The following is a 23542-nucleotide window of genomic DNA, read 5'->3' as shown; positions in this document are numbered from 1 at the left end:
GTATTGTAATGTACCACTACTAGTATTGCAATACAGGAACATAAAAACTTTGTGATATCTGCTGCGTACACAAATGAGATCAAGATTGACGGCCTAGCTACTCAGTTCGATATCTTGCTCCTCTTCACAGGTTTGACAGTCCACCCATCATTCAGACCACGTTTCTTCACGGGGATCTGGTGGTTCATTTGATCTATGATTGTTCCCAATGCATGTATGTCCTTCACATTCTTGTCTGTCAACCTCTTGTGCAACAACAATTCGGGGGGCAGCTCAGGCATACCCTTGAGGAGTCCTGTGATATGTTTGTCCAAGATCTCGAGCAGCACATTGAATTTGATGGGTCGGTGGAGAGAGCCTGGCATGTCGACACTGCCAACCTGAACTGGGAAATTGAGCCTTAGGAAGTCCATCCACTCCAGTGCAAGTAGAATAAGATCCTTGAAGTAGTCATCGAACTAGTGCTGTGATTGCAGCTTTGCTGTTGTCCGTTGTGTAGAATGAAACTTTGGTATCAAAGCATCCGGCAATACTCCGGTTGCTCCACGCATGTGGAAGCCATGCTTTGGAAGCGTTCAACTGACATTCCATGCCGAGTGGGCCGCTGTATCCAATGCAGATCCAAGAAAAGACATAAAACAGTGATTCAAGATCATCTGAATAGTCTTGCTTGACAGATTCAATTGCCAAAGGTGACGATGATGATGCCATTTTTTTTGCAGTGCTGGGCACTATGATATTTTTCACTTGCTGCAGGAGCCGCTGTGACATGAACGGAACTGTGCCCTGCAAGTTAAGTCAGTAGATTTACTCCTAGATCAATCGTACACTCACTGTCCCACCAATGGTGTATTTGTTCTCCGGGGTGATGATTACAGCGAATTCCCAGTCGATCAACATTCCAAGGCTATTACCGTTGGCATCCTTGATCATCACATTGTGGAGGCTGCAATCATGATGTAAAATACCCCATGCATGCGCTTCCTGTTGAACTGGGAGATCACTCTCTGTTTAGTATCAACATATATATCTAAAAGGAGACATGCTTACTGGCCACAATGTCACGTATAGCTCAAATAAATTCCAACTTTGTTCAAAATTTATGTAAAGGTTGCCCCTGGGGCTTCATGACGAGGGCAAAAATGAGTGCGCCAAGTGTTGACTAAGCTGGGCAGCTCTCGATATCAGGTAAATCTTCGTATTGTCGACATCACCGGTCGACAGCTTAACTTTGCTGAATTCTATGAGTTCCGGGACGCCATGGACACCCTGCATCTTCTTCAACATAATGACCTCATTTAAGGTATCTTCATCATCTGCATTTCCAAGGACCCAGTGGTCCTTGATGATGTACTCTTGGTCGTCCTTTCTAGCCAAGTAGCAAATGGTGCCACGACCAACCAGGCCATGACTCGAAAATATGACCTCCAGGATATTGTACCAGTTGTTCATTGACTCGAATTTTACTGATTGGCGACGAATTTGGAGGAACAGAAGTTTGGGCAATAAAAGGAACTAGAGGGGTAGAAATGGCCGAGGGAGGCAGCTCAGAGGGGAGTGCAGGAGGACCCGTCCTGATATCAGGCCGCTCATCTAGCTCGAGGGGGAAGACACTTGACAAGGAATTGCTACTGGAAGTCTCTGGGCAAAGTGAGGGTGAAGTTTGTATGATGAAGCTGACTTCATATCCTGACTCCTCGCTGGAAGCTTTATCTGACTCACCTGACTTTGCTGAGTCCTCATCTGACCCGTCTGACTCCTCACCTGAGGCTGCATCTCCTGACTTGGCCCATGTACCAGATGCACCCTGAGTGATGACCCTCTTTGTCTGACCACAGCAATCTCCTAGGAGGACTGAGAATAACGTGATAGTACAGGGAGTTTAAGCTGTCGAATGTTCATTGTTGTATCAAAACTGATGCACTCATCATTGCCAAAGACAATAGATGAGAGGATTTGCAAAAATTTGTCCTTCTGTTGGTCGATATGGAATGGAGGTGATACAGCAGAACCAGAGTGGTCGTATACATGAACACAAAGTTCACGATAGTGATTACATAGAGATAGCATGAGAGTGAAGCACCTCCAGGGCTGGTGCTTCAAAATGATATATGCCTTGGTGTCAAGGGATTTCGCAGCACACTTCCCTGGCCAGTACTTGCTCTTCATCACCTCAGCGATGACCTTGATGCCTGCCCACCCAGAATTAGGTTCATCTGCCATAACAATGTCAGGTTTGTGGGGGATATTCTTCTCCCTTTATTGCGGTAGTTGAATGCACCCCACTCCATACACAATTTGCTCGATTAGCTTTGAGTTCCATGTCGAGAAAGTGCCACTGTGAGGGCGTTCCAAAGCCCTGCAACTACGTGTTCAACAGTCAAGTTTGAATTGGAAGTACTGCCTCTGCCAGGCATCTCACTCTCCCCCCCCTGGCGGTCTCCCCTTGCGTCTTTCACCCTTTTTACTCTTTTTGTGCTCTCGTTTGGGTGGATCCGGTAGCACCCAGTTCCAACTCTTCACCTTACTATCCCATAGTTCTATAAAGTCTGTTGGTTCATGTTGATGGAATTGATGGTCGATCCGCTCATTAGAATATCGAATCTGAGAGAGAGGGATCTGAAGGTCCTCTGTACAAGGCGCTTGAACTTTGAAGGATCGGAAGATTACAGATAGAAGATGTCCAAGGGGGGTGTTATGTTTAATATGACTCATAGGCTCCTCGAGAACCAGCTAATTCAGTTCTTGGGTGGTTAGCTTATCCATTGTAGGAACATCATAAATGAGAGGAATTTTGACGAAAGATGATAGTTTTATTCCAACCACTCATGTTGAGAAGTACTGTTTCGACCCCAGATTTTGATTTTGAGTTGGAGTTGGAGAGGCATTGTACGCACTGATGATGGTCAAGACTGTCAAAGGTTGGCATGGAACATGTGCAGATCTCTTATCGATCAAAGTGACGCACAAAGACTACCATAAAGACTATAGTGAGAATACACAAACTGTTCCAAAAAGACTACATTGAAAGAGGAAAGTAAGAGTTTTTGTCCCAAAAATGATTCAGCCATAACTCTGACGCATGCTCAACACTATTATATGTGGTAAGGCGACTGTCTGCAGCAGCACCAAACCTGAGGAACAAGATTAACTGGGCGCATGCACTTGTGAGATCAGTATGACGTCTCCCATGCAAGTCCCGTTAGACCATTTTGCCTTTTTGATGACATACATCTGTGTAGTTGGTTCACAGACACCAATGATATCAAAGCGATGAATGTAGGTAAGAAACCAATCTTGCCATACCCATTGTGTACCAGTCTTGCCTGAGGGGATGAAAAATAAGTCTCACTTGGGCGACAGTGTGTCCTGAGGGATGAGGTTAATTACGAGCATTGGAGAAGGACAGATAAGTTGTGACGTGCCTTGAAGACCGCTAGTAGGCCACGAGTGTTCTGCTTTGGTGCTGACAATGATTGAATCATAATGTCCTGTGTGTCCAAGGTTCACTTGGCGGTGCGCAATTGATAGTCTGGACTGGTCGAATATTGCGAACATCATGAACTCTGTATCTTGCAAGCAAAGTTTGAACCATACTTGAACCTTCTCGAAAGGAAGCACAGCATTAGGTCTGGCTCTCCTAGGGCCGCCTATTGCATGAATGTGGTCACATTTGGAACTGACCTCATGATGCAGAAAATCGGATTGTGCTGGTCGCAAATCTGGCTGGTTAAATTTGAGGGTGACATCATCAATACTGATGTTTCGGATGGAAGGGTCATAGGCCAAATGAAAGGCAATGCGCCCAGTGACAAAGGAACGCAATGGTAGGGGTATGGAGCCCACAGGTTTGTGCTGCAGTACCTGGGCAATTGTGAAATAATTCGTGATTGGACGCGAACGACCATGTTGAATCATAGACAAGAACTCAATGGGTACATCGTCATCCAACTCAATGTCGTCAATGTCCTCGTCGTCCATATGACTCCTTGCTGCATCAGCTAATACTTTGATATTCTGCTTCTCATCTAGAAGGATGGTGGCGAGCTCAAATCGAAGACATTTATCGAGTCGGTCAAGATGTCAACATATTTGAGGATTGTAGTTGTTGTTATTACTTGATCTTTCCGGGTCCTTGATCTCGGTGATATGCGCATGCTCAGTAGCATCTGTGGACCACTGAGCCGTGACTCCAGAGTTCCTAATGCTAGGCACAACACTCTGCATAAGCTCCAGTTTCGGTATGTACCAATTGCTGATCACTTTGTTGGCCTTGCCACGACGAACCCTGGCATCAATGATTGCATCTTTGTTGGCGTGAAATTCATTCAATGCTGCCGAGATGCGCACTAAGTCGTTCTTGTCGATGGATGGTGACTGTGCGAGATAGCGGAAATCCATGAGGGCGCGTACAGTGACGAGAACTCCACAGGGTGTTGCATCTGCACTAATTGCGATAATAGAACATTGTATATCTCGCTGACAGCGACCAGTGACCTGTTTGAGTTTTGAGATCCCTTCTGTGAAATGCCGAAAGCCGGTGACAGGTTGCAAAACGGAAAAATGGAAATCTATCTCTGACTCCCCAACAGCAAAGATTAGCCATTTTGCGTCATGATCCCAAATTCCTTATGAAGGACGTGGAGTGTCTCAGGTGTGAAGAAGCGGGAGGGATCTGTAAGCACCCAGCCCAGCCAAAATGGCTTGAAGACACCATTCAAATGGAATTTTTGCGCTTCACAAAAGAAGGCCTGTAGATCTGATGGATTGGCTCGTGTTCGAACAATAGATATTTGTGCAAGAATGGTTGATGCCGTGCGAGGTTCATGGCGAAAGGAATCTCCAAATTGTTTGTACATGGCCATGGTGACCGGAGAGGTCCTTCCACCGATGCAGGCCAACATCATGGCTTCGGGAGTATCGACAATATAACTTGCAAGTGGAGTGAAACAATAGCAGCTCTGTCCGACAAGATTCAAGAGCATCACGCCATGTAGAGCGGCCTCCTTAAGCGGTTTTAAGACAATATTAAGGCATTGATGAACAAGGCAATCTGCCAATACGCCACACATGCACTTATTCTTATGAAGAAACTTTGTGACCGGCAGCAGGGCAGTGAGCATGAAGGAGTTGGATGATGATTTAAGTTGGGTGTTCATGCAGATATTTGCAAGGCTGACAAGGAGTGGGTGTGCAACATGATTGCCCGTCAGAACTGAGATATTCATCTTGTCTGAAGATAGTATTGTCCCAAGTAATGTAGCACCTGGGGGGAGCCCTGACTATTTAAAATCATTAAAATACTTCAGTATACTATGTGAAGATACATACCTGCATGTTCCATGCATCATCACCTGTCATCCATTCGGTATACACACAACAGAGCTTTTGTGCCATGGAATACACCTTGCAAGGTGTGAAGTCCAGATAATCATGAAAGAGAGGATGGTTGAGAATGGCAGATATGCACTCAAGTGGATCACGCCAGTACAAAATATCAGGTGATTTCGTTGGATGTGATGTATCAATAACTCATGACATCCAACGTGGGCCGCTAGGTAACATTTATGCTCATCCTCGCAACTCTTTGGCAGAGCAGAATGACAAATGAAGGTCCCTAATCTGAATGTTGGTTATTCAATGAGATCAAGAGAAAGTTACTGGCTCGGATACCTCACCATCTCAAGCGATAAGAAGGAATCTATCTTCCCCATACTCAAACCGGTGTGGGTATCACAACCTGGCAGGCACATATAAGAAAAGTGCTCAGCCAGTATAAGTGAGTCTCAGCTCTGCCTAGCTGCTATACTCGCAGAATGCAAGAACGTTCGACCCTAAAGGGGAAGCAAGGAAAGCAAGGATCCACGGAATGATGCTGAACAACCCTGGTGAATGGCGGTGAAAGCACGAGAAAGCGCGCGCGGGAAAGCGAAGTGCGAAAGTGCGCGGAGCGCGGGAAGGTAGTGCAAGCAGTGCACAGGTGTAAAAGATATATACTGAGACTGATAAGAGGGAAAGCGCGGATCTAGACGGATACTGATAGTGCCACTAGCTATAGACTGATGCTAGGGCCTCAAAACAATGATGGACACATGCATTGCATGGAGCTAACTGGTGATAGATACTGAGTGGTAGGAAGGTAAGGTGGAATTGTTTGGGGTGTAAAACGAACATGAGAGTATGTAAGTTCTACCTAAGCGCTCTCCCAGGGCTCGGAGCCGAATAGGAAGCGCTCTAAGTATGTAAGTGATGTAAAGTGATGTAAAGTAAGGGTCCATGACGAAATGGGAAGTGTAATATGCCAAATATGATCAGATAATGAAAGGGACATACCGAGGGACTGGTTGGACGATGGATGGATGCTCCTGGATGCTGTGCGACATAGTGCGCTTAAGCGCGAGAAAGCGCGCGAGGCGCGCACACGGGAATACTGCGCGTTGTGCGGGAAAGTGTCGCGCCTATGGCGCATTTCGCGGGAAGTGGTGCACTCTATAGGGAAGTCATAGTGGATGATAGTGCGAGTCGTGCCATGAAGGCCAGTCATCAGAATTCGTAATATGAGCCCATATGAGCCTGCAGAAATGCGAGTCTCTACACCGGAACGCAAGCAACCATGATGCAATTTCCCAGTCTTGCTTACAGCTAAAGGGATAGTACAAGTTCGTCTTGCAGTAGACACTATTTTCATCGGTGTTGAACAGGCTCAGGAACGTATAGCCCATGCTGTACGTCTCTGCAGCGCCTGGAAAGTAGTCGGTGACCTCAGCAGGTGTTTCTTCTTCAACAGGAGTCTCATCCCAACCACCGTCGTCAGTGTTTCCAAAATGAACATCATCTTCCTCTTCGTTCGACTCCATAGGGTCATCTTTGGGTGGTAAGTGAGATTTCAGCCGAATCAACTCATCCAGCCAACTATTGCATCCAGAACGAGGTTGGCTCATATGATGGGCAACAGCAGTATTGGTTTTGAATCTGTCTTTGCCACAGGATGGACACTGGAGAGGCATGAGTCGTGGAAGAAAGGTATGCAGATGTTATGCCATCAATAATTTTCATTGGCTGATTCAAGGTTGGGGTCTGAATCCAGATTAAGTCACATGCATGATCATCGATTATTGACTATCATTCTTTGTTTATTGTTTACATATTGTTTTTCCTCTGTACTACTATGTGCTCATCAACACTTTGAATCAGTCAGTTGTCGGTGAGTTATATCACAACAAAACTCAAGCTCTCATGCCGTCCCTATGTTTGCTCATTCCCCGGTTCTATCTGAACTGTCTCCCTTGGCTACTTCTACCCTGCTAGTTCCTTTTGTTTCCCACAGTTATATTCCACCAAAGGTCCGGTTAATTCCTACCTCCTTTTCAAAGATGTCTCTGTTGCTAAAAACCTCTTAGCTGTGCTTGTCTAGTGTGATGAAGCTGGTAAATAATTTGAGCCTGAAAAGCTTTTGTCTTCAGGGCACATGTATCTGATGCACTCCCCTCCCGTCTTTTACCATTCATTGTCCACCACGCAGCCCTAGGCCATTCTTGATCCTTGTCGTTTGGCTTCATACTACCTTCGTCTCTGTTTCGTGATACTCACTCTGTCTACAGTCATCAGCGGGAGGAATCTTACAGTTCCCTCCCAGCACATTCCTGCAGGTATCTACATGTCCATCAATCTCAACTCGAGCAGGTGCTGGAATTCAGCCATCGTAGTCTTACTATCTGACAAATCTACAGTGTGGGTCAATACTGTGACCCTGTATATGTTCATCAAGACTTTCAGACACAAGTTGAGGACCACAAGCTCGATATACGGAAGTATATCATCAACAGCTTTTCATTTTGATAATTGGTCTGAACTAAGGTTAGATATTGCTGTTTCGATGAGTTGACATGCTAATTATATTTTACATCATACTCCTAGGTCACTGTAGTCCACTTGCTTTGGCTATTGTACATGTATACATTGCATCCACTCAATCTCGGCCCCTTGGACTCTCTGATTCTCCTTCATTCGTGTGGTCTGAACCAAATTTTTGTAAGTCCATTTGTAATTTATAGTTTCGACTCACCTCTAAGTGCGCTCACGCTAACGTGCTCCCCTGAGCCCCAGCAAATATTCAAGTTCTTCTCACAGGCGGCAATAAGGACAATACTACCATACACGAATGGGATGCATTGACCTGGGAGCAGGTCAGCGTTCCTTCAACCAGCCACTCTGACCATATCAATGCCATTGCTATTCATCCTGCTGGCACACTTGTTGCCTCCCATCTAATGACCGACATGTCCGTCTCTGGCGGCTCTCAGATCGACAAGCTGTTGCCATCTTCGAGCACTCATCCCTCACAGAATGCATCACATTCTTGGTGGACAGCAAACACATCTTCAGCGGAGGTCAAGATAAGATGATCTCGGAGTGGGCACTGGCAGTACCTCAGGGCATTCATCCAAAGGCACATTTCCGTCCTTGACTCATATACCAAAAATCGAGACAAGAATGGTGGTGGTGGGTGTGGTATCAATGGTAGGTCAGGGTGGTACAGCTGTTGGCGGATGCACATTTGCACAACCGCCCACTTGGTATATAACAAGTTCTTTGAGGTAAGATGTCAGTAATGGCTCACAAACGCAGAAAAATACTCACTAATTGCCTTTCTGACATCGTGAACCTCACTTCCAGAGGCCTCTGTGCATGTTGCAGGGCAGGGATCTCCACATCAAATGGTAAGTGATGGATATGAGAACAATAAATACACAACGCACCTCGCAATTGCAGTCTTCATCAGCTCCTCCGTTAACATTTGGATAGTAGTTCATTCTGCACTTGTAGATGTAGTTGAATGTAAATGGATACTTGAAATAAATGAATATTCTCACTTCGGCCTTGAATGATCAAGTTCATGGGATGGTTGATGATTCTGGCATTTTCGGATTCGCTTTTTCTATCACCATTGTATACAAAGTACATAGTATGTCAACCTCGCCTATCAGTCTCAATATTCACAGTGACATTCCAGCATCTACCTCAAATAAGACACTCTGTCAGTGTTCTCTATTCTGTGCTCAGCAGCATCCATCTCACATTTGCTGAACTGTGAATTCTGGTGGTGATGCCGCCGGTCTCTCTCACTTGTATGATATCGCTGATGCTATTGGTTCCATGGTACGTAGTAGGACTATATTAAAATCAATACTAACTAATAACATATATTTAATTTCATAGAACATCAATGATACAAAGGATCTCGAAGCAAACCTAGTCATGGAACTCGCCAGGGCTAGACAAGAGAAACTCCGTGCTGAAAAGTCACTTGCCAATTGTGTGGTCCACGAACTCGAAGTCATGGCGAGTTTATTGAAGTTCAAGTCGAGTCTTTCCGAGCAGAAACTTGACCAAGCGGATGTAGGATTGTGTTAAGACCGTACTCAAGAAGTATCAGATCCGAAGGGCTTTGGCCTCAGCTCGTGTGCTGTGCCCCTTTCCCGAGTCTTGCCCCTTATTTCAGAGTGCTAGAGTATTGCGTCTAGTGAGACAGATAAGTATCGTAACAGATCCGTTAAGGCTTCTGGATATCGAACGTGTAGAGTAACGGCTAATCTGGATCAGATCTGAACTAGAAACTAACGGGTGAGGACTGTCCGAAGACAGAGGTGGATATATAGACTATAGGAATCAATCCTAAGTCTTGGAGTAGACAAGAGTATCGCACTCAAGTCCGGATGGATAATGGAGGGACTTAGAGTCCAGACGGAATGAGTGCAATCTAAGATGATATTCGAACTGATCTACTACAGCGCATGTACAAGGGTTTATATACTATGGATAACTAACGGAATGATCAATAAGCAAAGGCGCGAGGCTATGTACGAAGTATAAGCAAAGTATGTGCACAGCGTATTGGTAAGACAGATGGATCACGAATCATGAACCAGGAATGAAGTATAAGTTAAAGCAGATCAGTAAGTGTAGTGGATCAGTAAGCATAACAGAAGTAAAGGATAACCAGTATACCGGTATACCGGTGTACAGGAATACTGAAAGGAGATGAACGACAGTTAGAGTTATATGAACAGGACATGAAATAAGAATCAGATCGGATCTGTGGACCGGACGACGGATATGTCCATCGGATCTGGATCAGATCTGAGATCCGGATCTTCGGATCTGTACCCGGGTATATGGTATATGACAGAATGACCATGTCAGACTGGGCTGTCTCGTTGAGATTATCAAATGCAAGTTTGCTCTCCGCAGCACCCTTGATAGCCTCTTTCAACTTCCTGGACAGAAACTTGGCTACCGGACATGCATTGTATGAGTACAGACAATATATGTACATGCAGAGGTTGGCGACTTACTTATACAAATCATTTTCATGACATTGCAATCATTCATCTGATAATCCAATACCTCCTTGCGATGGGGAGTTCCCATGCCCCTGGCTGATGGAGAGATTATATTCATAGGAGCCCAGAGGGTCTCCATGATCTCTCCATCTATCCTGCCAGTGCCATGGATGAAATTCGATGCATACTGGACAAAGCAGCTGTCTTGATGTCCATGGACATGCCCCCAAACCTATTCCGGTGTAGAGACTCGCGTTTCTGCAGGCACATATGGGCTCATATTACGAATTCTGATGACTGGCCTTCATGGCACAACTCGCACCATCATCCACCATGACTTCCACCATGGAGCGCACCACTTCCCGCGAAACGCGCCATAGGCGCGACACTTTCCCACACAACGCGCAGTATTCCCACATGCGCACCTTGCGCGCTTTCTCGCGCTTAAGCGCACTATGTCACACAGCATCCAGGAGCATCCATCCATCGTCCAACCAGTCCCTCGGTATGTCCCTTTTCGTTATCTGACCATATTTAGCATATTACACTTCCCATTTCGTTATGCACCCTTACTTTACATCACCTTACCTCATTTACATACTTAGAGCGCTCCCTATTCGGCTCCGAGCCCTGGGAGAGTGCTTAGGTAGAACTTACATACTCTCATGTTCGTTTTACACCCAAACTACCCACCTTACCTTCCTACCACTCAGTATCTATCATCAGTTAGTTCCATGCAATGCATGTGTCCTTCATCATCTTGAGGCCCTAGCATCAGTCTATAGCTAGTGGCACTGTCAGTATCCATCTAGATCCGCGCTTTTCCTCTTATCAGTCTCAGTATCCGTCTTCTACACTTGTGCACCACTTGCACTACCTTCCCGCACTTCGCGCACTTTTGCACTTCGCTTTCCCGTGCGCGCTTTCACCGCCATTCACCAGGGTTGTTCAGCATCATTCCATGGATCCTTGCTTTCCTTGCTTCCCCTTTAGGGTCGAACGTTCTTGCATTCTGCGAGTATAGCAGCTAGGCAGAGCTGAGACTCACTTATACTGGCTGAGCACTTTTCTTATATGTGCCTGCCAGGTTGTGATACCCACACTGGGAATGATATCCATACCGATGGGGATGGAAAGATACATGCTTGAAGCAATCTGGTCCTTCAAATACTTGTTATACTGACAATTTATGTCATAGAAGGTAATGGCGCGAGAGATTCCGTCTGTCTTATAGTTGAGCACTTGACTTAATGCATAGTCCATGTTCATCTGCCTGATCATTCCGGGTAAGAGTTGTAAGATCAGCCATTGATGTGACCGGATGCAATATGTACCAACCTTTCGCCTTTCTGAAAGTCCACCATTGAATGTGGGACGAAACATCCATGCCGTGCACATGCACATCCTCCTATACCGGTGGCCTCCAGCCTTTGCCGTGAGGTGTTTGCTTGGTTTACTGCTCAGTGATTATTGCAATCTGACCTTTGGACATGGTCTCGAGCAGTGGCTAAATGCCTCTTGTATCTTTCATCGGAGACCATGAATCCCAGGCCATCCATCAATGATACTTTGTCAGATGGATTCACTGGATCCATGTGCTCTGCTTTGAAATTTCCATCCATGACCAAATATCTAGTCATGAGCCAGGAAGGTGTATCATCTGACTGGGCGACTGTACCGGTAGACAGGTCCAAGTTTATACCCAGTTGCGGACATGCCGGGCAAAATAGGGCGAGATCACCGTCCTTGGGCTGGTCATCTTTGTGGGCCAATCCATGCCACTTGTAAAGCTTGCATTGTCGCCACTGCCTGGCAGCTCTCATGAGCTCTCTGTAGTGATCCTACGGATATCGTTCTTTAATGACCGGATGGGGAATACCAAGTGAAACCCAGCTCACCGGAACCATTAGTGGAAAGATGCTCGATGTTAGTCTGTGAATTTTGCTGTAGTAATTCATGGCTGATGTACCGCACTCGAGATTGTCTAACAGAAAGTCGTCCAAGACAGCGAATGTGAATGCAGTTTTCAGTCTGGTGAAAGATGCCGGGAACACGCCGGCTTGAAAGAGCTGCATGTCTCGGCTGAGAGCACCGGGGCAGTGGCAATAACATATGGAAAGGGAGTGAACACCAGACTTGTCTACCACAGTTATTGCTGGCTGATCTGGGTCTCTGACCAGTGGAATGAAAGGTCCCTCTGGGTAATCGTCATCTATATCGTCATCGGTATCTGACCATTGAAAGACATCGGATGAGTAATCCGTGCTGCTGCTGGGACATGGTGTGCCATTGTGAGCAAGGTGAATGTGCAGGCCAACTTTAATGAGTGAAGTTTCTTGAAAAAATGATCCGGTCCATTGACTGATGCGATGGAATGGATGTCTTTGATGCTGAATTCTGCAACAGTCTGTGCAAAAGAGTGGCTCGTTGAAACAGCCATGACATCTATACACCCCATCCTTCTTGCAGACTGAACAAAGTTGGTTGGGTAGAGGAGCTTCTCTGACCATGAGTGAATTTATGTAGTCCTTGAACTTGCACTTCCATTGCCGGAGATATGCATACTGACTCTGTGTGATCCGGTCAAACCCAGACTCAGGAAATGAAGATGACTGTTGCTTGCCAGAGATTTTGGAAATTTAGGCTGTGGGATGTCACCTTGGTCAAAGTCAAAATCGGCACCTTCATACAGCAAGTGAGGGGACCCAGATATATGCTTCGAGGGTGATTTTGTTGGTGATGATGTTACTGATTTTGTTTTCTGAGCCCATGAATCTTTCACCCAAGATGACCTGGATCCTCTAGTTGTAGTTGTTTCCTTGAGCTTATACAGCTGAGGCAATCGTTTCTTCGTAGGAGGGGTGTATGTGATTCCCTTTTGTTTGGTCTTTGGCATGTTGATACTACAACTGGACAGGATAAGTATGCTGAACACTTGATGACTCGGGTGCTTCCATCAACTTTCCGGACTCCGGGTGATTTGAACCGTCGAGATTACCACATTTTCCCTTGTTAGTCATTGAATGACCCAATCATTCATGAAGGGACTGATTGATCCAGTGTTGTCCAGACTCCGAATGGTTTGAAATGGTCGGGATTACCACATTGTTCCTGATGATCTTGTAATATTACCTCCGTTTGGTATATATTAAGGTTGGAGTCACTGAGGGTTGCCATAGTTGCATCATCTAACAAACAATGTAATCCTGCTATTAACACGAGTCACATGAATTTCATGTTCAGGTTAGATGACAATTGACTTGATAAAGTACATCAACCGGAGGTTACATTTCAAGGTTCAAATACTTTTGTCTAGCCAGTGTTCCAGAGTGTTGGTCTTAGAAAAGTAATCCAGTTAATTAAGAGGGTTCAGCAGTAATACATGCTTCTTTCGATCGGATGATTGATGAGTCTGACAAAGTGAATACATTGATTATCCTTCAGTTGAGGGCACTAGCATTGCAAAACATGCTCTGAGAGAACAGTTCGAACCTAATAACCCACTCTATGGACACAAACAGGCTTCTTGTTTGATCTTCGGGACACCGGCTGTTTGTATGCACATTTATGTTGGCCTCCAAAGTCATTTGTGATGATACTTACTCGAACAAGTTGTGGAATATGATTGCACAGGGCCTGTATGCAGTACTTGAGGGCTGTATGCTGCCCATATACTATATAATACAGGTCTAAGTATGTATGCTTGTGCAGTTCTCAATTCTATGCATCTGAAACATGTAGGATGTCAAGGGAATCATACCAATCATATCAACAAACAAGTATTGGACAATCTCTTTGTTCGGTTTGCAGTCGCGTACATTGGTTATGTCTCTAGCATGCAGTATCTGAGGGCTGTATGCTGCCCATATACTATATAATACAGGTCTAAGTATGTATGCTTTTACAGTTCTCTTCTATGCATCAGAAACACATAGGATGTCAAGGGAATCATACTAATCATACCAACAAACAAGTATTGGACAATCTCTTGTTCAGTTTGCAGTCATGTACATCGGTTATGTAACTTAATACTGTGAGACACGCATGCATCCTTTATTCTACCAAGACCTCAACTGCTCCTCAACTGCTTTACCATGCCCCGATCCAACTCATCAGTCGACAGCCCACAAAAGACCAAGCAGAAGAAATTGACCAAGGAAGAGGTGCTGGTCTTAAAATCCCACCTAGAAGAATGGAAGGAAGCCGCTGCCAACGATAGAAAAAAGATTCTGAAGGCAGTCATAAAAGAGGCAAAGGTGCATGCCCCTGCTTTGGATGACCGGTCATTGAAGAACAGAAAATATGTGAGCAGTTGAGCTTCAAATTTCATGCATGATGACTGACTTTTATCATGATGTATTGAGATGTACCAGGACTGGTTATATAACCGGAGACCCAAGAAGACTCGAAAAAAGGCCAGCAAGTTGGGTCAGAAATGGACTTCCCGGTCAGTCATAGAACAACTGCACAAGGAGGAGATCATCGAAAAGACTGGAGCGATGCCAGGATCGAAGACATTTATTGAAAGATATCAGACAACACTCACTGCAGTCATGGCAAGTCTATCTAAAGAGGAGCTGGAGGAAGCTCAGAACACTGCGATTGAGTGGTCTGCCAAGGCTCCTCCTGCAGCCATCCAGGCGGACTTTGCAAAGAAGAAAGCACCCTGGTTTGATGACAGACCTGGTGTCCAAGTTGTGGAAGCAGGCCGGTATGAGAATTTTTATATTATCAGCATGGAAAGAGGAAGACAAAGTGCAGATCAATGGGTGAGTTCCACTTCACACTCAACCGGTAAATGAATACTGATCAGGTTGGAAGAATCGACTTCAATGAAAAGTTGGAGGGCAATAGTTTTACCGATACGAAGGACTGGAAGCCCATGTTATCAGAGTGGAATGCCTATGCTGGAGAAGAGTTTGGTGAGCTTCTGTTTGACAATCTTGCATCATTCAGTCAAGTACTTATGCAACATGGGGTAATACCAGATGTTGACCTGAATAATGATGATGACGATAGTGAGAGGGAGGTGAAAAAAGGCAGGAAGAAAGGCGGAAAGAAAGATGAATATCCTTTAGAGGTGGATAGCTATGGGCTTCCGGTCATACTGGACGTGAAAGAGCTTAACCTTGAGAGTAAAAAGCATCTTATAAGGATGTTCCTCACAAAACACTACAGTCAGTTTCACAAATGATGCATCTGGAGAGCTGATCAACTGACTGGCTATTTTTCAGGGTTGTGCAGCCAACAACCAAAGGCATCTGTGCCTTGGGCCTCAGTGAGGAAGGCTCAGGGGGACTTTATCACAGCCAAATTTTTACCTACCAGCTGGAAGCTCGACGATCCGTCAAAGATTCGGTTGGCTGATGCTGACCGGCTGTTAGATTTGTGGTGTCAAAGACAGAAAGGCCATGTTTGCCCAACCTTTGAATTTATAGGCTGGGAAGGTGACGATAAGACGATGAGAGAACTGGCAGAGGTGATTTCCAGAAATGGTTCTGACACAAGACCCAAGGATCCAGTGAAAAGTCTACTAGAAAGCGCACCGGGAGGGTGGAAACAGGTGTCGAGTAGTGAGGACAAGGACAAGGATGATGAAAATGAAGAGAAGGACCACGACAACGATGAAGAGAAGGACGATGATGATGACGACAAGAAGGACGATGACAACGATGGCACATCACCACCTCCAAAGTTAATACCTGTCACAAATCACCTACCGGTCAAGAAATCCAGGCCGGTCAACATGCGCAGCAGGGCTAGTCTGGCTCCATCTGCTGCAGAGCATGAAGATCCCCACCCACCGGTCAAGAAATCCGTGCCAGTTCCTTTGCCACCTAAATTCAAACCAACTAAAAAGTGCGGTAGGGTTGATCACATTCAATCTGATTTAGAGTCGGACAGTCGGCCTCCAAGAAAGAAATCCAAACCAAACAACACCAGCACCGGTTCTGCACAATCAACCGGTGCTCATGACAACGATCCTCCTCCTTCAAACAGTCGAGCATTTGGTCCTACATCCGGTGTCCATGCCAAGAAGAAAAACCACAAAACACCGGTGCCCAAACCAACACCCACTGCCCCAAGGACCACCGGCAAGAAAGCCAAAGGACGTGAAGCACAGACCACCAATCCTGAGCCAAAGTGCTCTCTTAAAACTTCAAAGGCCTCTTACAAAGCTCAGTATATGCAGTAGTAGTAATTTGGATCTTTGCACACAAGTATTCTAGCGATAGGTGTAGATAGCATATGACCGGAAATACATACTTCATGTTGAAAGTCGAGATATCGATATCAGTTGACATGCCAGCAACAACTCTTGTGTGCAGTCAAGGACTTCTTGTCTTGCAAAGGCCTCGTCCGGCGACATTGCATCACCAGCCCGGTCCATATCCAACTGGTGGATTGCTATACGCAAATCACCTACAGCCCATTGGATTACAAATCCAATGGGATCCAGTCAAATGACAGCGACTGAATTTCAACGGTCAGTATGATATCTGGAGCAACAAGAAGGCTTACAAGATCGATCCGGGTCAACATGCGCTGGATCCACATCAAAACCCATCTCTAGAGGGCTTTCATGCACCAAATCCATATTGAAACCCATCTCCAGAGGGTTTTCATCCGGCGTGATATTATTCCTTAAGTCCAGCAATTCATCTACATGATTCATGTTGAAGCCCATTTCCAGCACCCCATCTGTGTGTCCGGCCGGATCACTGACATCGATATCGAACCCCAAATCTAGCACATCTCCAACGTCCGACTCTGGAGGAAACCCCAATTCTAACATCTCACCATTTGACTGTTCATCGTCAGACAGGGTGGGGAATTGCATATCCAACATGTTCGGTTGTGGGTGGTTGTGAGGGTTGGTTATCCGGTCATCATCTGACTCAGAAAAACCCAAGTCCAATGACCGGTGGTCATCCCCGGTTTGAAAGTGGACCGTCTTCAATCTATTGCCATCTCTCAGCTGGTCATGAGCTGACATGACATCTAGGTCTTCAAAGGTAATGTCAATTGTCTGTGCTGTGCATGAGATGAACTTACATTCATCCATGCTTGAACAATCCATCATAGGGTTGTTGTAAGTGCGCTCCTCGCCTCTCGGCTGCAAGGTGTCAAATACTGGCATGCCAGATAATGTCAACCGGTCCATTGTGGTAGTAGATAAATTCTTACCTTTGTCCTCACTAGGCACATGTAGATTATGCTTGGCAATGGCGGACAATCACATCCTTCTTGTTTTCATTTTAATGAAAGGGTTGTATAAATCCGCGGTCTTCATAAGATCACCAGCAGAATAGATGTTCTGCTGCAGCCTGTGACCGGATGTTTTCGTCACAGGTTAGCTAGTGACAATTGATTGCTGATGACGTGTCAACTGCACAATGTGTTATTCAGATATAAAAATAGATGCTGACAGCGAACAATGGACTCGGATATATCCGGGTCGGGCCAGGTTGCCGGTTGCCGACATTTTCCCAAGGGTGGTTGTTGAACACGTCTCTTCCGGATTACTTGTCCACTAAGTCTCTACTGCAATCATCTCCCTGCCATGTCTTCTCACTCTACTTCTGCATCTTCCACTGCCGCTGCCAACCAGGCTCTCATAGCTCTTGTAGCCTGGCTTACTGAGATGGTTGAAGACGTTATCCGGTTTCCGTTGCAAGAGGAAAAAATGGAGTTGAGCCGGAAGATTGCTCGCGAAGTGGTATGTTTCATTCTCTGTCAGTTGCTTTGATTGATACTATGGTCACACAGAATGACGCGATTCGCGCCTATGGGAAGGAGGCTTCCTATGTCCCCCCTGGCCTGCTGTCACTTGCAGCAGAGATCTTTCGCGCTCAGAGGCGCACCACACAATTGGTGGAAATACCGGATTGGACCCGTCTTGGGCACAATCAGGACATGTGCATGAAGCACCCATTGTACAGTAAGACATTGGGTGATGTACCACCTATTGCGCCTGCAGCTCCTGGTGAGTGTCTTCCTCCTCATCCCACCAGTACTCACACCTAAGACTGCAATAGCAACTGCACTGGTACCTACACCTGCACCTGCGCCTGCACCCACACCTGCACCACCACCTGCTCCTGCTCGTGCCCCGGCACCTGCGCCACATGTCAGCATTCGCATGCCCAGACATGCAGCATCTGGTGAGCCTGCACCGGCAGGGCCATCAAAAACATGGAAATGTTGCCTCAGTACCAGCCCTCCTTTGCCTCGTGCCAACCGGTCCCAGAAGCCTGTCATCAAGTCGAAGGAGATCTTGTCCGACACTGACACTGACACTGACACTGACACTGAGAAGGTGAAGGGGAAGGGGAAGGGGAAGGGGAAGGCCAAGGCCAAGGCACCGGAAGTTGACGGCGATGAGGATGACGACTTCATCAATGTCGATGATCTTCCGGACATCGAGGTAAGTGTTTTTTCTTTGTAAATTCAACATTACTAACGCTGAAAACAGCCCCAGAAATCAACGCGCAAGGCTGTCATCCCTGCAAAAACGCCAGGCACACTGAAGGCAAGTCGGTTGGTTGTGAGTGAGGGCAATGAAGAAGCAGATGAATTGGAGGAGGATGAAAAGGCACAAGGCAGATCAAAGGCAAGTTTTTATTTTTCTTTATATTTGCCAGTCCATTGCTGATCCTGGTGCAGGCCACTGTACGACCAGGGAAGTGACAAAAACTGGTAGGATTTGCATGTAACTGCGAAGGTCAAATACAGACTGACATTATTCCATAGTCCATCCAGTCCAAGGGCAAGGGCACCGGCAGGAAAGCCAAGGTCCAAGAACAGGTGAGTCTTCCGGTCACTGCTAGGTTTTTACCATGCTGATTCCTCATAGCCCCCTGCTGACGGTTCTCTGCCGCCTTGTGACAGATGCCGGGCGAAGAAGGTGGAGTGTTGCCCCTGGTTGACGAAGAAAGGCGATGTCGCCTCGACTTGCTCATTGTGCTACCTCTGGAAGATGGCATGCATCCGGACCGATACAGCGAGCGCCACCATTGCCCCCACCACCAACACTGCACCCCCTGTGGCCACAGTCACCACTCACTCTAAGACGATGTAGAGACTCGCGTTTCTGCAGGCTCATATGGGCTCATTTTACGAATTCTGACAACTGGCCTTCATGGCACAACTCGCACCATCATCCACCATGACTTCCCTATAGAGCGCACCACTTTCCCGCGGGACGCGCCATAGGCGCGACACTTTCCCGCACAACGCGCAGTATTCCCACGTGCGCGCCTTGCGCGCTTTCTCGCACTTAAGCGCACTATGTTGCACAGCATCCAGGAGCATCCATCCATCGTCCAACCAGTCCCTTGGTATGTCCCTTTTTGTTATCTGACCATATTTGGCATATTACACTTCCCATTTCGTCATGGACCCTTACTTTACATCACTTTACCTCATTTACATACTTAGAGCGCTCCCTATTCGGCTCCGAGCCCTGGGAGAGCGCTTAGGTAGAACTTACATACTTTCATGTTCGTTTTACACCCAACAATTCCACCTTACCTTCCTACCACTCGGTATCTATCATCAGTTAGTTCCATGCAATGCATGTGTCCTTCATCATATTGAGGCCCTAGCATCAGTCTATAGCTAGTGGGCACTATCAGTATCCATCTAGATCCGCGCTTTCCCTCTTATCAGTCTCAGTATATATCTTTTACACCAGTGCACCACTTGCACTACCTTCCCGCGCTCCGCGCACTTTCGCATTCCGCTTTCCCGCGCGCGCCTTCAGTGCATTTCTCGCACTTTCACCGCCATTCACCAGGGTTGTTCAGCATCATTCCGTGGATCCTTGCTTTCCTTGCTTCCCCTTTAGGGTCGAACGTTCTTGCATTCTGCGAGTATAGCAGCTAGGCAGAGCTGAGACTCACTTATACTGGCTGAGCACTTTTTCTTATATGTGCCTGTCAGGTTGTGATACCCACAACTGGAGCCCACCACGAGGGGGCCATCTGACACAGCGACCAGTTCATCCCTAGACCTTTATACGACACGCGCACTTACGCACTCCATCTGCGCTCCTCCATCCGCATTTTTCAATCCGCGCTTTTTCCACGCCTAACGCGACCACCTTCGCGCCATGTATGACCCCATAGATTCATCTGGAATGCCCCTTCGAATAGCCGACTCAGCGCCGCGCTTTGCAGGCGATGGTACTCAACTCGTCAACTTCCCTGGAGTCAGTAGAACGACTCGCGCAACCACTTGGTTATCAGACAAGGAGATCATTAAGTATGCACTGAAGTATACAGCGCCTAAACACAGGCAGCTTCTCTCATACCGCGCATTTGACAACTATGTGGAATTTGCTGATCACGTCTTGGATTTTTGGCCAGAATGTGGTGTTTGCCACTATACGCGCCCTATCTTCGAAAAACCGGCCACCATCGAAGCGCCCCTTGCAAGTGCACCTCCGCATCCAGAACGCGCTCAAGAGCAACCAGAAGCAGCAATCATCGCACCAATTCCTGAAACATGCGACGACATCCCTGCCCCAGTAGTCCAAGAAACGCACCATCCGGACGTAGAAGATACCGCGCCTTTGCCCCTCGCTCCGATGTCTCAATCTGACCTGGTATGCTCATCGCACTTTAGCGCGCCTAATCAGGTGCCTCCTACAGCGCCAGAGCTTCAATACGCGACACCAGTTGACCAGAGTACGCCCCTTGACGATCCATGCATTACTGACGAAACCGCGCTTTTTAATGATAGCAGTTCATGCTCTTCAACTGAATGTCCAAGTGGTGCATCAGATGCGCATCACATGGATCATGTTCCAGACGACCAAGACGCATACCTTGACCATGCTAGAACCACTCCGGAAGAAAACACGCTCAAATGCGCTAATGGTTTGTATGAATGTCCCTCAGTTAACGCGATTTACGGTTGTTATACGTCGAAAGCTCTCAAGGAGCAAAGCGACTATTGCCATGTTGCCGCCCATAGCCTGTCAGGCTGTTCAGGACAATGTCCTTGATGATCTGCATGCGTTTTCATTGAGCGCTCAATGCGCCTTTGACATATGGAAGTTCCGCGTTTTTGTTACTGACACCGTTTTGATCCTCGCACCGGTTACCAGCTATCCGCCTTTGAAGCGCAGCCATATTGGCCTAGATTCGCCACCGACGCTTAGTATTCCCACGCTCTGCGCGCGCCTGACCGCGCAATGCGCTTATGTTTGTGAAACTAATCTTGGAATCGCCCCTCAATATCGCATTTTTAGCCCTGCACTCGCCACTAAGTGCATTTCAAGTACCTTGCAGCAGATTACCATCAACCAGATGCTCATGTGCGCACTCCTGATGCCCTTCAAGCGCTCTCCGACCCACCGCCATCACTCACCTCGCACCATCCGTCCCGCCCAAATCCGCATTCAGTATCACCGGCCGTCCCATGCAAGCATCGCATTTCACCTCTATGAGCGCGGAAGTCGCGGTTTATGCAGAAGGAAGAAGAAAGACGATGAAGAACCCCCTAGAGCGCGCCCCTCCACAGCGCATCCCTACCTTATCACCGCACATACCTCATAATACCGGAAGAAACACCGCCATTCTTTTGTAGGATAACATTCGTTTTACCCTGGGCTTCGACCAGAGATTTCGTTTCAGGTTTCGTTTAATATTCTAGCACATAGGACAGATAACCCGCAGACAGTCGCGCATTACAGGGATTTACACCAGGAAGAAAGAGATATACGAGAACATTGACTCTAGTGCTTGCACCGACTCATACGATAGTTTTTTCCCCTTCTAACGCATGAAGCAGCACCGTGCACCTTGTTACTATACCACCCAGGCGCTTCAGCCGCATTTAGGCGCCTTTCCATCGCATTTCCACGCGCTTATGTTACTCACAGCGCATAGAGGCATAGATGTCGAAAGAAGATCGAAGAAACCAAGTCGGATGGAAGTCCGCATAGATTGCAGCGCGTTTTTCCGTGTTTTCCTTGCAGTTTTCTTACGCATAATTCCTTTTCTTCGCATTGTATCCAGGACACCCAGTGGGGATTGGTTTGGACATAGATTGGATCGCTCCTCAGGCCCCACAACATCGCGTTTCACCCCCGGACGTATATTGGATGTAGACTCCATCGCGCAATCATTCCATCACACTCAGTTGCAGTTTGCACTTTGCGCATTCATCCCCTCGTGTTTCCAGCACTTGCGCTTTTGTGCTATCACCTTCTGCATTGTCGCATTTTGAGCAGTCGCCTCGTCACCTTATTCACGTTTCACATTGTTGCATTGTTGCATTTCGCCTTGTCGTGTTTCGTACTGTCGCGCTTCGCATTTCGCCTTATCGCCATGTCGCATTGTCGCATTTCGCATTTCGCCTTGTCGCATTGTCGCATTTCGTGCTGTTGCCTTTCGCATTTCATGCAGTCCCATGTTCGCACTTCGCCTTTAGCGCATTCTCGCGCTTCCACAACACGTTCCCACGCTCGCGCATTATCTGCCCCTCATCGCACTTAGTCGAACTATCATCCGAGCACGCACGCATCATACTCGAGATCCTCACCAGACGCGCTCTGAGTGGGGACACTCAGTATTCAAAGTCCCTGGGAGATGTAGAGACTCGCGTTTCTGCAGGCACATATGGGCACATTTCGCACCTTTTCACAACTCATGACAATTGGCCTGCAATGCACAACTTGCACCATCAGCTATATTCAACTTCTATCATGTCCCTAGTCGTTTTACACTAACGCGCAGCTTTCCGCGAAACGCGCCATAGGCGCGGTACTTTCCCGCACAACGTGCAGCATTCCCACACGTGCACCTTGCGCGCTTTATTGCACTTAAGCGCCCTGCATTGCCTTGCATTGCCTATCATCCAGGAATGTCCCTCTATGTCCATCCACCTCATTGGTACGTCATATGCCTTGCCTCGTGGTTTGTAACAAGCATTGCAGCGTTATACATGTCATTACGTATTCATAGCGCTTACTGCTCCTATCCCTTCCGCTTCCGATGCGATTTCCATAGTATAAAGTTGCTGACTTACTACACCATCATATTACTCCCCTTTGCTGTACTTCCCTCGCTATTGGGTTTTACTTTAAAGTAGTAGTCACCACTTGGGCGCACTTTGTGTTTCCAATGGTTATCGTTATCCGCCTATACTAGACCTTTATCCGCGCTCGTTCTATAACACTCGCTCTGCGT

General features: G+C 46.9%; 8 protein-coding genes across 8 annotated transcripts; 3 read left to right on the top strand and 5 right to left on the bottom strand.

The window, feature by feature from the left end:
* Positions 1 to 101: 101 nt before the first annotated feature.
* Positions 102 to 2223, bottom strand: DFJ58DRAFT_846770 (uncharacterized protein; the record flags this gene model as incomplete). Its single annotated transcript, XM_041393356.1, is given in 7 exon segments — positions 102 to 440; positions 460 to 786; positions 835 to 1007; positions 1164 to 1365; positions 1442 to 1641; positions 1723 to 1828; positions 1876 to 2223. 7 exon segments carry the CDS (start codon positions 2221 to 2223, stop codon positions 102 to 104), a joined length of 1695 nt encoding a protein of 564 aa, XP_041237245.1.
* Positions 2224 to 3348: 1125 nt separating this feature from the next.
* Positions 3349 to 5397, bottom strand: DFJ58DRAFT_846769 (uncharacterized protein; the record flags this gene model as incomplete). The annotated part of the gene is made up of 5 exons (XM_041393355.1): positions 3349 to 4028; positions 4119 to 4377; positions 4641 to 5282; positions 5332 to 5354; positions 5379 to 5397. 5 exons carry the CDS (start codon positions 5395 to 5397, stop codon positions 3349 to 3351), a joined length of 1623 nt encoding a protein of 540 aa, XP_041237244.1.
* A 4896-nt stretch (positions 5398 to 10293) lies between these two features.
* DFJ58DRAFT_669360 (uncharacterized protein) lies at positions 10294 to 10566 on the bottom strand (the record flags this gene model as incomplete). The annotated part of the gene is made up of 1 exon (XM_041382776.1): positions 10294 to 10566. A coding segment is annotated over one exon (273 nt), but the record flags the coding sequence as incomplete, so codon positions are not given.
* A 1078-nt stretch (positions 10567 to 11644) lies between these two features.
* On the bottom strand, positions 11645 to 13520 carry DFJ58DRAFT_719005 (uncharacterized protein; the record flags this gene model as incomplete). The annotated part of the gene is made up of 5 exons (XM_041384554.1): positions 11645 to 11771; positions 11826 to 12184; positions 12242 to 12515; positions 13049 to 13091; positions 13508 to 13520. 5 exons carry the CDS (start codon positions 13518 to 13520, stop codon positions 11645 to 11647), a joined length of 816 nt encoding a protein of 271 aa, XP_041237242.1.
* Positions 13521 to 14437: 917 nt separating this feature from the next.
* Positions 14438 to 16539, top strand: DFJ58DRAFT_846767 (uncharacterized protein; the record flags this gene model as incomplete). Its single annotated transcript, XM_041393354.1, has 5 exons — positions 14438 to 14647; positions 14708 to 15112; positions 15157 to 15265; positions 15332 to 15520; positions 15578 to 16539. 5 exons carry the CDS (start codon positions 14438 to 14440, stop codon positions 16537 to 16539), a joined length of 1875 nt encoding a protein of 624 aa, XP_041237241.1.
* A 264-nt stretch (positions 16540 to 16803) lies between these two features.
* On the bottom strand, positions 16804 to 17508 carry DFJ58DRAFT_734725 (uncharacterized protein; the record flags this gene model as incomplete). The annotated part of the gene is made up of 3 exons (XM_041386536.1): positions 16804 to 16817; positions 16866 to 17351; positions 17400 to 17508. The coding sequence occupies 3 exons, from the start codon at positions 17506 to 17508 to the stop codon at positions 16804 to 16806; spliced, it is 609 nt and encodes a 202-aa protein (XP_041237240.1).
* Positions 17509 to 17907: 399 nt separating this feature from the next.
* Positions 17908 to 19425, top strand: DFJ58DRAFT_734724 (uncharacterized protein; the record flags this gene model as incomplete). The annotated part of the gene is made up of 7 exons (XM_041386535.1): positions 17908 to 18063; positions 18114 to 18330; positions 18383 to 18771; positions 18820 to 18961; positions 19011 to 19030; positions 19098 to 19151; positions 19201 to 19425. The coding sequence occupies 7 exons, from the start codon at positions 17908 to 17910 to the stop codon at positions 19423 to 19425; spliced, it is 1203 nt and encodes a 400-aa protein (XP_041237239.1).
* Positions 19426 to 20457: 1032 nt separating this feature from the next.
* Positions 20458 to 21938, top strand: DFJ58DRAFT_734723 (uncharacterized protein; the record flags this gene model as incomplete). The annotated part of the gene is made up of 3 exons (XM_041386534.1): positions 20458 to 21230; positions 21289 to 21666; positions 21692 to 21938. The coding sequence occupies 3 exons, from the start codon at positions 20458 to 20460 to the stop codon at positions 21936 to 21938; spliced, it is 1398 nt and encodes a 465-aa protein (XP_041237238.1).
* Between the last annotated feature and the right edge of the window lie 1604 nt (positions 21939 to 23542).

This window comes from Suillus subalutaceus, assembly GCF_016647625.1.
Source record: "Suillus subalutaceus strain FC151 chromosome Unknown DFJ58scaffold_186, whole genome shotgun sequence".
Classification (NCBI taxonomy): domain Eukaryota; kingdom Fungi; phylum Basidiomycota; class Agaricomycetes; order Boletales; family Suillaceae; genus Suillus; species Suillus subalutaceus.
The sequence above is the reverse complement of the archived record's forward strand: the minus strand, read 5'-3'. Positions and strand labels throughout refer to the sequence as shown.